We start from the raw sequence: 12,454 nt of genomic DNA on the forward strand, positions 1-12,454 counted from the left end.
AAAAAGATCAAAATGGCAGCCACTACTGGGACATCACAGCCACCATCTTGCCTTCATTTATCCTCTCTCCAAACAGATGCCTGGGAATTGGAGCTGTAAAGTTTTAAAAAGAATCAAAGCGAATGTCATTCTGTGAAACACACTTAAATGCAAGTCCTACCTCCTGATGTGAGAAAGACAGCTTAATCCAGGGGTGTTCAATTGGTGGCCCAGGGGCTGGATGCGTCACACAAAGGCCACGCCCACCGCAGCTCCGTGAAGGGAAAATCATCACGATACGTCACGTGACGGCAACGTGACGCCGCGGGTTTGACACCCATGGCTTAATCCAAAATGACCTCTCTTCTGTCTCCTACAGGTTGTGTCTGGTACAAAAGAACTGATGACTTGTAAAGTCACTAATGCCAAGAACGCAGTGACTCGCAGGTTGTCAGGGATGGTCGGCATGACCAAAGATGTGGTTCAGACGGGTGTGAAAACCACGGCCTCCCTAGTGAGCAGCAGCATGACAGTGGTGATGGGAACAAGAATGGGGAAGATGGCCAAGAACAGTGTGGAAACCGTGCTGGGCCGGTCCCATGCATTTATAGATCACTACCTTCTCATCAGTGATGAAGACCTGAGTAAGTGCCCTGTAGAAACCCTAAGAATGTGTGTGTGTGTGTGTGTGTGTGTGTGTGTGTGTGTGTGTATTTGTGTTACAACCCCTGGTATGCCCAAATATGGGAGGGAGCTCACTACTCCCCCTTTCTGTCCTTCGGCTCATTACAGAAAACCATCCAGGCAGAAAACCATATTTTTATTTTTAATGTTGCCTTTTTATATTTGTGTTGTATTTGTGCTGATAAATAAATAAAGGGAGACTAGTATAGATCTATTTCAAGCTATTTAGCTCTCATCAGCTAGCCATACCCTTACTGGGTTCAAATCCCAGTAAGGGTATGGCTAACTGATGAGAGCTAAATAGCTTGAAATACATCTATACCAGTCTCCCTTTATTTATTTATCAGCACAAACTCCCCCACCAAAAAAAGAGGGTGAAAATATGGGTGTGTCTTATACACTGAATACAGCATTTTTGGCCTCCTGAACCATCACCCCCTTCACAAAAATGGACATGCAGAGGGTTTGGGAGGCCTGCAAAGTGCTCTGGGGGCTGGAGAGGACAAAAATGGGCCATTTTTGGCTTCTTTTTGCTCCCCCAAACCCCAAGAGCACTTTGCAGGTCTCTCAAACTCTCTGAATGCCCTGTTTTTCACAATAAAAAGGAGGCATGCACGGGGTTTGGGAGGCCTGCAGAGTGCAAAAACTTTTTTTAGAAAAATTACCTCTTCAAAATCTTGGTGTGTCTAATACTCTAGTGTGTCATATAGTCTGAAAAATATGGCATATATACCTGGGAATGGTTCTGGATGTTAATGATTTGGGCAAATAAGGAAGCACCACTGGAAGAGAATTTTGATTATAGGATAGGTAGGACAAGATCTTTAGAGGTGGGACTCATGCTGCAGAATCTTTTGACTCTTTAGAGCAGGGGTGTCAAACTCAAGGCCTGGGGGCTGGATCCGGCCTGTGGGATGCTTAGATCTGACCCACGTGGCCACCCTGGAAATAGCAAAGGTCTGGCCCGTGGTACCTCTGTCCTGGTGACCAACTCAGTTTGAATCTTGTAACATTTTCCTGGGACACAAATACTTGCCTTCATTTGTATTATGTTCATTCTTCTCATATACCTTCCAAGCATCTCTGGGAGTTGGGCAGCATATACATGTAATTAATAATAATACCGTGTTTTCCCAAAAATAAGACAGGGTCTTATTTTCTTTTGACCACCACCACCCCCCGAAATAAGCACTTGGCCTTATTTTCGGGGAGGTCTTATTATTTTTGAGGTGCAGGAGGTGGTGAGCGTGGTCACCTCATGTCTGCTGCTGTGTTGCAATATTTTGGGGAAGGGCTTATTTTCAAGGGAGGGCTTATTTTGGCGCATGCACTCAAAAGCCCGATTGGGTTTATTCTCCAAGGATGTCTTATTTTCAGGGAAACCGAGTAGAAAAATGCACACCTTGACAACATTTCAACAGTTACAAAAAACTACGCTGTTTGGATCTGTACTGATAGTACACTGATAGATTACAACATCCCAGGTTCTTGAGGAGAACTCAGTGCAAATGAAGGCCAACACCAGCTAAAGAACTGGCAGTGGTGATTTCACATTGTTGTGTAGATAATAATAATAACAATAACCTACCCTGGGGCAATCGAGCAAATGTAAGAACGAAATTGGAGAGAAAAAAGGCCTGCCTTGTCCTATCTCAAATGTGATCAGTCTGTGATGTGATGATATTTGTGAACACCAATATCTGCCACACCTGCTTGGACATAGGGGGCACAAAGTGGCAACAATAAATAAAATGCCATCCAAAGATATGGGCATATCTTCTAACGAAGGAGTCCAACAAAACTCTCCATTTAAGGTGAGAAGAGTTTTGTAAAGTTCTTGCTAAAGAGGTAGTCTTCGACTTACGAATAAAACTGTGCCTAAAATTTCTGTTGCTACACTAGGCAGTTGTTAAGTGAGTTTTACCCCACGTTTTGGCCCTTTTTGGCCACCGTTGTTCAGCAATTCACTGCACTTCTTAAATGAATCATGCAATCGTTAAGTAAATCTTCCTTTCTCCATTGACTTTGCTTATCGGAAGCCCGTTTGGGAAGGTTAGAAATGGTGATCGCAGAACCCTAGGATGCTTCAACCTGCCGTATGCAAGTTGCCAAGCACCCAACTTTTGATCATGTGACCCCAATGGTTTGTAACAGAGGTGGGTTGCTACTGGTTCGCACTGTTTCCGGTGAACTGGTAGGGGAAATTGGGACTGAGTCGGTAGGGGTGACAGGCTGGCCACGCCCCTGAACCAGTTCCCTGGTCACTGCTGCCGTTGCCGGCTTGTTTTTCAGTCATTTTTTCATGTTCTGCACATGCAATTTATAGGCAACTTTGCACGCACGCACACGCAGCACACGTGAAGCAAACCGGCAGCAACACCGGCAGTTACCCACCCCTGGTTTGTGAGTGTGAAAAACTTTTTTTTTCAGTGCTGTTGTAACATTGAACGGTCACTAAATGAATAGTACTAAGTCGAGGACTACCTGTATCCTTTCCTCTTACTTTTAGAGCCTGTTATTTACACTGCCTTCCTCCTTTCAGTGGATCTGAAAACATGTTCTCAAGGGACAGGGATGGATCCTGTGCAGGAAGTGCAGACACAGATCAAGTGCAATGGCTACTTGGCCTGCGTGCTTTCTCTCTTGAATAAATTCCAACGCTATATATCCCAGCAATCCTGGTGCCATCTGAGGAATGCTAACGAGAGTCTCCATATAGTCCTTGAAAACACCTTTTCGGTAAGTCTCAGTAGCTCTCCATTCTTTCTTTGACTGTCCTTGGAAGAAAACACTGGCCTCCATATTTATTGAACACATTTCTGCACCTATTACTGCAGCTATGAGGGAAAGGAGGGGGGGTGTCAAAAAAACCAAAATGGCATCCAGTCCTGCACATTCAAAGAAACCATTGTTAGAGCTGCCTCAGCTTGAACCTGTTCTGACCTAGGCTTCCCAAGAGCATGAATCAAACTCCTTTTCCCGGCAAAAACCCTTTTTATTAATTTACTGTGAATTCTGATCAAGTCTTTCAAGGGAGGATTTAGTCACAGACCTTATCTGGCTTGGAGAGTTGCCAGGCCAATATCTGCAAAACTTAGCAAGGACTCTTGGAGAGTCACGAACCAATGAAGTAAACTAATTGTCTCCTGCAAACTCCACTCCCCTTTCGCTCCTCTTTTATTTCCTCTGGGAGGGGCCATTCATCGTCCATCTGTGGCCTTACTCCCAAGTCGCCCCCTGTTCTTTAACTGTTCCCTTCATCTGGCAACTCTGCGCATGCGCACACTGGGAACAGGCTCCAGCTGTTTGTCTGCCTCACTGATGTCTGACTCTGAAGGCAGCTGATAACTGGCATTCGGCTCTGTCCCCTTCTCTGCCTCCAACACAGAGCCCTCATCAGAGCCTTTCTCAGACTCCAGGACTGGCCCATATTCCTCCCCAACCTCCTCTCTGTCTGAATCTGCTGCCAGCTCCACTGGCCGCTGATAGGCCACAACAGAACCTCTGAGTAAGAATACTGTTTAACTCCATTTGATAAAGGTATAGTTTACTAGGCGTCAAGTGAATTACAGTAATTCATAGGCAGAACTGAGAATCACGTGCCAAAAATCCCCAAATCTAACTTTTTCCTCCCTTAATTGCCTCACATGACAGCTGTCCCCCACGTCCAATCAAATTCACACACAATGCTTTCAGAACGATCACTTCAGGTGTAGTTTTGGTATGCATTTGCATTCCGTTTCCAGTGGATTGTCCTTGAAGCCCATCACTCTCAGAGAGATACAGTGAAGTTTCATTACCTTGAAGCATCCCCTTCTTCCATCCAGCCCATACTTCAGTTCAGGGCAGAGGAGACTGAATTGGTTGTGAAGGACAAGAGTGAGGTGACAACTGACAGTCATCTTGATTTTTTGGACCCTCGATATCCCAGACTATGTGTGTTTGTGTGTGTGTGTTGTTTTTGTGCTGATAAATATAGATAGATAGATAGATAGATAGATAGATAGATAGATAGATGATAGATAGATAGATAGATAGATAGATAGATAGATAGAGAGATAGAGATAGAGAGATAGAGATAGAGATAGAGATAGAGATAGAGATGATATAGATATAGATGATATAGATATAGATATAGATATTTGCTGGTTTTGTTGTATTCGGGTCTTTTCCCGTGTAAACTTTACACGGGAAAAGACCCGAATACAACAAAACCAGCATACCTACACCCGTGAAAATCTACGAAAACATATATATATTTATATATATTTATATATTTATATATTTATATTTATATTTATGTATATGTATATGTATATGTATATATATATGTATATATATATATATATATATATATATATATATATATATATATATATATATATATATATATATATATATATATATATATATATATATATATATAGAGAGAGAGAGAGAGAGAGAGAGAGAGAGAGAGAGAGAGAGATATGATAGATGGATAGATAGAAGATAGATAGATAGATAGATAGATAGATAGATAGATAGATAGATAGATAGATAGATAGATAGATAGATGATAGATAGATGATAGATAGATAGAGATATAGATAGATAGATAGATAGATAGATAGATAGATAGATAGATAGATAGATGATTGATAGATGATAGATAGATAGATAGATAGATAGATAGATAGATTTAAAAATCTTGAACAAAATTGAAATAATTGTTGGATTACCTCCATTATACATCTGTGTACATTTATGAGAGAGATGGTTCACCCATACATATTGATGATTGGCTCAATGTGTGGTAGTTGTCCTTCAGTGAGTCCATCGGGCTGTTCCCAGAAAGTGAGAGAGATGGAGTATGGCTCAATTCACACAACATAATAGATTAATGCAGTATTTCCTAACTTTGGCCACTTAAAGATGTATGGATTTCAACTACCAGAATTCCCCAGCCAGTGACCAAAGTTAGGAAATATTGCATTAGGGTAACCAGCATTGGTAGTTTGCAACTCAGTGATGTGGGAACTCAGCTCTTCTCTGAACATGTTGCATGATATCGGTCACTGCTTTAAATCAGAATAAGGCTAATCTTGGAGGAGCATAGTGTATTATGTGAATAGTGCGTGATTTGTGGGTTTTTTTATAGCCAGGTTGAACATTATCTGGACCCAATCTTATATATAGCAATGACATCAACTCCCCCCCAAAAAACCAGGACCAAAATTGTTGGCTTTTATTCTTGCTTCTTTCGCCCCATTTTAACTAACACCAGTCCCTACCAGGTGCCTACCAGGTTTTTTTTTATTTCAATGAAAAGATTTTTAAAAAGAAAAATCACTCTGAGAAAAAAAATAGTTTGGACTAGCTCAAGAACCTAGAAATCAGACTAAGTTGATTGTACGGCTTGTTTATTTTTAAAGAATAAATGCTTTCCCCAAACCTGGTGCCCTATGAATATGAAACTACAACTCCCAGGATCCCTAATTCACAGGTTGGGTGCTCCATTCCAGAAAGTGTCAAATTATAGAAGATTGCTCAAATGTTTTAACGAAATTCATTTGTTTTGAAATCTTGGATCTATTCAGCCTGTGTGAAGTCAATCGGAAATTAGAAATCAAATGTAAATAAGCCTGCCGAGTTGACTCCTTCAGTTGGCTGGTGTCTGGGGGAGGATGGGGAGAGAAAGGGCATTTCTGCACCTGTGCAATGTCTGCCCCTTGCCTGGAGCTGCCCGAGATGTTGAAGTGATGATGTTTGGGGACATCAAACCAGATTACATTGGTTCAGCCCTCCACAAGAGTCTCCGTTTCTCATGTAGCCCCTTAAAAAAATTAATTGCCCACCTATGATATATAGGCGTGGGCTACTGGGGGTTTGCATGTGTTTGAGTGATCCTCTAGCTAAGATTCTGCCCAGTTTGGCAAACCCCCAAATGCCCTCCCCTCCCGCCCCTACCCTCCCAGGAGACTCCACGTGGCCTATTCATCATACCAGGTAAGTGCAAGGACCCGCAGAGCCTCGGGGAGGGGGGGGAACGGGCCTACCAGAGGTTCTGGAAGTCTGGAAGCGAGCCTGTTTCCAGCCTCTGGAGCCCGGGGAAAGCAGTTTTCACCCTCCCGGAAGCTCGAGGAAAGCCTCCAGAGCATGGGGAGGGCGAAAAACGGGCCTACCGGAAGTTCGAGAACTCCAGAAACAGGCCTGTTTCCAGCATTTGGAAGGCCTCCGGAGCCCAGGGGAGGCTGTTTTTCACCCTCCCAGAAGCTCGAGGAAAACCTCCGGAGACTGGGAGTGCGAAAAACACCCCACCACCACCACTATCACCGTGGTGCAGAGGCCGACTAGGCCACCCGCACCCAGCAACGGGCAGCGAATCTGCTGCTGCAATTTTTGAAGCCCACCCCTGCATTCAACAGAAGTCCATCACAATTGAGCTATGAACGCCCTTACAGGGAGCAAGTCCATAGACCCGGGTCAACATTTCTCTCCTTTCCCATAGCTCTTTGACTTTGAAAAGTGACTGGTTTTCCATGAGCAAATATATTTGCTTCCATTCATGGCTGCTTAAAATACATTTGAGTAATGGCCTCTGGCAAGCAGCTTCTGACATGATAAATTTGTTGACCTATGTGCAACCACAATACTCAAGGGAGTTATTATCTAAAGTACAGGAACCTCATGGAAAGCCAGAGTCACATCTAGTTCTGCAGGATCACAGGGAAAAAGATACAACCAGCTCATGTCAGGCCTTGAAGTATTCCTTGCAGCCAGGGTTAGCTGGAACTCATCCAAGGAAAGTAGTTGCCTCAACAATAGAGAACGATCTTCTAAAGCAGGGCCATCAAACTCACTGGCCACGCCCCCACACCCGGTTTAGCGATGGGGGGGAAAGTCGCAATACATCACATGACGCTGCCATGACATCGCGAGTTTGACACCCTGTTCTAAAGGCTGAAGCTGCTATTAATCCCATTTACCCACTTTTCTAAAGAGCCTTTGCTCAGATCCATAACCATGGGCTCAAGAGTTGCCCTGCAGGACTGTAGAAATCCATTAAGCACATATCTTGTGCTCTGAACCAGCAGTTACCAACTGATGGTCCATGGACCACTGGTAGTCCGTGAGAAAAATCATTTGCATTTTTTAAATATTGCATTAAATACTATTTTGTAGGGATGCTCAGTGGCTAAGACACTGAGCTTGTCGATCAGAAAGGTCGGCAGTTCGAATCCTTAGCGCCGCGTAACGGAGTGAGCTCCCGTGACTTGTCCCAGCTTCTTCCAACCTAGCAGTTTGAAAGCATTTAAAAATGCAAGTAGAAAAAATAGGAGCCACCTTTGGTGGGGAGGTAACAGTGTTCCGTGCACCTTCGGCGTTGAGTCATGTAATTTGCCTGCCTTAATTGATTTTATTTGGAATGTTGTGTGAACGATTATTGGCTACTCTTGTTTTACTTTTCCCAATAACTCCCTTTTTGAAAAACATCTAGAGATTTGGCTTCATTGGTTCAGAAAAGGCAGATAAGTGCACTTCTTCGGAAAGCCTGCCCCTATGCAAAACTGCATGATTGCACAGCGCCCCCTTGTGTTTCAAGAATAATTTCAGTTTTGAATTGTTCGCTTCAGGTAGGAAGATCCAAAGTAGCTTCCTTTCTATTTTTTTTCCCCTAGAACTGGGCTTAAGAGAAACTCCTTACTAGAAGAGTTAAAGATCCCCAGTTAAACTGAGAGGATTGGGGAATTAAATTAACCCTGGGGGGTTAAATTATTTGTCGTTGTAACGTAAGGTAATTATTAGCATACATCAAGCTATTGCTAAAGGCATAAGAACTACAGGTATTTCTCAACTTAAAAAGTAGTTTCATGGTGGCGCAGTGGTTAGAATGCAGCATTGCAGGCTAATTCTGCCAAGTGCCAGCAGTTCGATCCTCACCAGGCTCAAGGTTGACTCAGCCTTCCATCCTTCTGAGGTTGGTAAAATGAGGCCCCAGATTGTTGGGGGCAATATGTTGAATCTGTAAACCACTTTAGAGAGGGTTGTAAAGCACTATGAAGCGATATATAAGTGCTGTTGCTATTCCTAATGCTACCACCACAATTGGAGCCGGATTTCAATCATTAAGCAATACAGTCATTAAAGTAAATCACCATCGTATTACTGGTCCTAATTTTATTATTTTTACTGCAGTCATTAAGCAAATCCAGCTTCCCCTATTGATTTTACCCATTGGAAGCCACTACGAAATCATGATCACTTAACTGCAGCATACTGCAACCCTCACAAGTAAAGAGCTTGTTACCAAGGGCCCAAACTACGATCACATGACCGCAGGGAGCAATGTGACGGTCGTAACCTCAAGGAGTGGCCATAAGTTGCTTTTTTTTCAGGCTCGTGCTAACTTTGAACTGTTGCTAAATAAATGGTCATAAGTTGAGGACCACCTGTAGTGGGAAAAAAAAACCCCCAACAATCGTGTCACAATATAAGTCACATTGAAATCTATCTAGCAACAGAGGCCATAGCTGAGTGATAAAAATGCCTGGCTTGTCGAGATGAGTCAGATTCATGGCTGACATTCCAGGAAGCCACCTTCGCTGGCTGAGGAATTCTGGGAGTTGAAGTCCACAAGTCTTAAAGTTGCCAAGGTTGGAGACCCCTGCTTTAAAGAGCAGCAATGGAACAATGGTTTAACTCAGGGGTGTCCAAACGTGGGAACTTTTAAGACTTGTGGACTTCAACTCCCAGAATTCCTGGCTGGGGAATTCTGGGAGTTGAAGTCCACAAGTCTTAACGTTCCCAAGTTTGGACCCCTCTGGTTTAACTAGAAGACATTTCCAATTCTAATAATCCCTGGTGTATTTTTTTTTCTTCGCCCTCCAGGACTGGAAAGGTTGGCTAATAGCTTTGTATTACACCATAACACTTCCCGTGAGGACGGTCTACCTGATCCTCATCTTTACTGTTGAAGAATTGTCCGCCAAATTTAATGAGAGCGTCCCCCAAGCTTGTTACATCCTAGAAGACCTCAAGTTGGTCCTGTCGGCTCTCACTTGCCTTCAGGAACTCTGCTGGAAAATCTTTGCCCGTGTCTGGGAGAAAATGTCTGAGGAGGAAAACCTCAACACCGTCTTGAACTATATCGTGCAGACCCTTCCCTTCTGTTTCTTTGCAAATCACTGCAAATGTAGGACCTCCACCGACAGCACAGCAAAAGCTTTGAAGGCCATTCAGAGGGTGCAGGCCTCGAAGGACAGTCTCCTTGGACTGGTTGGAAGTGGGATTTCTTCAATAGCTGCGGCCACTTGAACCCTGCATCTGGTCACCCGTGGGGGGGGAAATAAAGGGGAGATGCAGGGGTTTGGACATATGAAGGGGTTGGCTCTTAACCGAAATCCCAGGGCAATTGCAAGCTTACAGTAAAATAGGAAATTGACTATCTGACACGTTTGTGTGTGTTTTTCTTATTCTTCGCGGCCATCTCTGGATCCCATGCAACCTACTGGGCGAGAGATGGAAAGGGAAAGCAGAACAGTACCAGAATCTCAAAGTCCTCATATTATTGTAAAGTTGAAGGGTCCAACAATGCCAACAATGATTGTTCCTTAGAAGCAGAGGTAGCATTCAGCAGGTTCTGACCAGTTCTGGAGAACCGGTAGCGGAAACTTTGAGTAGTTCAGAGAACCGGCATATACCGCCTCTGGCTGGCCCCGCCCCTATCTATTCGCTGCCTCCTGAGTCCTAGCTGATTGGCTAGGTCTTCTTCTGTTGCCCTGCACAGGAGAACATAGCTGTAAAGCAGGTTAATGGGATGGGGAGGGAATGGGGATTTTGCAGTATCCTTCTCCTGGAGTGGGGTGGTAATGGAGATTTTAACAGTATCCTTCCCCCAGGAGTGGGGAGGGAATAGGGATTTTGCAGTATCCTTTCCCTCCCATGCCCACCAAGCCATGCCATGCCCACAGAACCGGTAGTAAAATTTTTTTGAATCCCACCGCTGCTTAGAAGAGTTCCATTTTGGAACCAGATTCTAGGGGGAGTAAATCCTAGATTTAATCCTAAATAGTGATAAAATAAAGTGCAAGAAGGAATTCTTATGGAATCAACTGGAAAGGACAATGATTCATGTTAATTTCAGTCCATCCATAGGCAAACACAAACTGCCAGCTGGGTCTAATACAGTCACATTTAATTCAAAAGAGGAAACTGGGATTTTATCAATCCAATAGAAAAAGTCAGGTGTGCCAAATCTCTTCCTGATTCCTGCAGGTTGTTAAAACCTAGCAAGTTTTACATTTATGTTTAACACATGTTGAGGTCACAACATCCGTAGATAGCTTCCAGGCAGCCTTTTTTTTATTTTCTACTTCTTAACTGACAACCATTTCATCACACCATTTTTTGGTTTGTAACCTTGTGACTCCTGTCTATCCCACTGTCTCGGGCAAGACTTTTCACACTCATCCATTCCTACTCTAAAATGATGATTATTAAGTTGTCATCAATGGGCAGCTTGAGTTAATGAGCAATGCAATTTCAGAAATCAGGATAAACCAAATGACCACAGAAGCCCCAACTGCAGATATGTTCTTCGTAATTACTGTCAGAACTTTTGTATTATCTGGGTGATTCAGTCTACTCCACAGAGAGCTTCAAACGGCTTAGAAAGAAGTGTGCAATTCCTATTACTCTACTAAGAAGAGCAAGATGGGGACACAATTACATTTATAAACGCCCTTTTTGGTATAGGTCAGTGATGGCAAAACTTTTCAGCACTGAGTACCCAAACCGGAATGTACATGCATGTGCGAGCGCCAGAAACCCAAAGGCCAGCTGGCCAGTGTGCATCAGTGGTGGGATACAACCGGTATGCCCCGGTACGGGAGCACCAGGTACCGTTGTGGTACGGTGCTGTGGAGGGCCCACCTGCCCGCCCGCCCGCTCTCCTTACTTCCATTTGAGCCGACCGAGACATTTGCGCAAGCGCATGGAGTGTATGGCGCCTGCGCAATGCTCCAGAGTGCAGCTGGAGCATCGTGGGAGGTGAGTACGCATGTGTGTGTGTGCACATGATGGACGCCTAGCCCCGTTGCAGCATACTGGTTGCAACAGGAGCCGGAACTCACCACTGGTGTGCATGCCCGCGCCGGCCAGCTGGTCTTCAGGTTTCTGGCACGCGCATGCTTGCTGGTCAGCTGGTCTTCGCACGCGCCAGAGCACCGGAAACATGAAGACCAGGCTGGCTGGCGCACGCATGCCTGGGTTTTGGCCATTTTTCCAGCCGTTTTCCAGCCCCTGCGAAGACCAGTTGGCCAACACATATGTAAGTGCCGGGAACCAGAAGAGCAACTGGCGATGGCGTGCGTGCCCACAGAGAGGGTCCTGCGTGTCACCTCTAACACCTGTGCCATAGGTTCCCCATCATGGCTAGAGGTAGTTCTCGACTTGTGACCACAATGTAGGGCAAAATTTCCGTTTTGTCCCATTTGGCGATCTTCCTTGCCATCATTGTTACGTGAATCATTCAGGCATTCAGCAAACCTGGCTCCCCCTCCCCCCCCCCTGACTTTGCTTGAACGCAAAGTGAATGAATAGTACAAAGTACCGTATTTTTCAGAGTATAAGAACGCACCGGAGTATAAGGTGCACAAAAGATTTTGAAGAGGCAAATGGGGGAAAAAAATTTTTTTTTGCGCTCTGCAGACCTCCCAAAAATGGCCCGTTTTTCGTGAAAATGGGCCCGTTTTTTGTCAAAAAAATAAAAATAAAAAATCGGCCGTGCATGGTCTTCAGGAGGTTTGTA

The 12,454-nt window shown here is 44.3% G+C and overlaps 1 protein-coding gene across 2 annotated transcripts; it reads left to right on the top strand.

The window, feature by feature from the left end:
• Positions 1–361: 361 nt before the first annotated feature.
• LOC309382422 (perilipin-3-like) lies at positions 362–10,063 on the top strand. Of its 2 annotated transcripts, none has more exons than XM_081971941.1 (3): positions 362–623; positions 3,173–3,402; positions 9,535–10,063. In XM_081971941.1, the coding sequence occupies exons 1-3, from the start codon at positions 383–385 to the stop codon at positions 9,958–9,960; spliced, it is 897 nt and encodes a 298-aa protein (XP_081828067.1). In that variant the 5' UTR covers positions 362–382; the 3' UTR covers positions 9,961–10,063. The 2 variants fall into 2 exon arrangements, with proteins under 2 accessions (XP_081828067.1, XP_081828068.1); XM_081971942.1 differs by having other exon boundaries at positions 3,206–3,402.
• Positions 10,064–12,454: the final 2,391 nt, after the last annotated feature.

The sequence above is a fragment of the Natrix helvetica genome (assembly GCF_964273705.1).
Source record: "Natrix helvetica genome assembly, contig: HAP1_SCAFFOLD_438, whole genome shotgun sequence".
NCBI lineage: Eukaryota > Metazoa > Chordata > Lepidosauria > Squamata > Natricidae > Natrix > Natrix helvetica.

What these genes read in the sequence shown, in the direction of transcription:
- LOC309382422 (XM_081971941.1), top strand. Translation starts at nt 383, where the DNA reads ATGACTTGTAAAGTCACTAATGCCAAGAACGCAGTGACTCGCAGGTTG. An exon ending in CATCAGTGATGAAGACCTGA is followed by an intron (nt 624 to 3,172) that starts GTAAGTGCCCTG and finishes TCTTACTTTTAG; the next exon opens with AGCCTGTTATTTACACTGCC. An exon ending in TCCTTGAAAACACCTTTTCG is followed by an intron (nt 3,403 to 9,534) that starts GTAAGTCTCAGT and finishes TTCGCCCTCCAG; the next exon opens with GACTGGAAAGGTTGGCTAAT.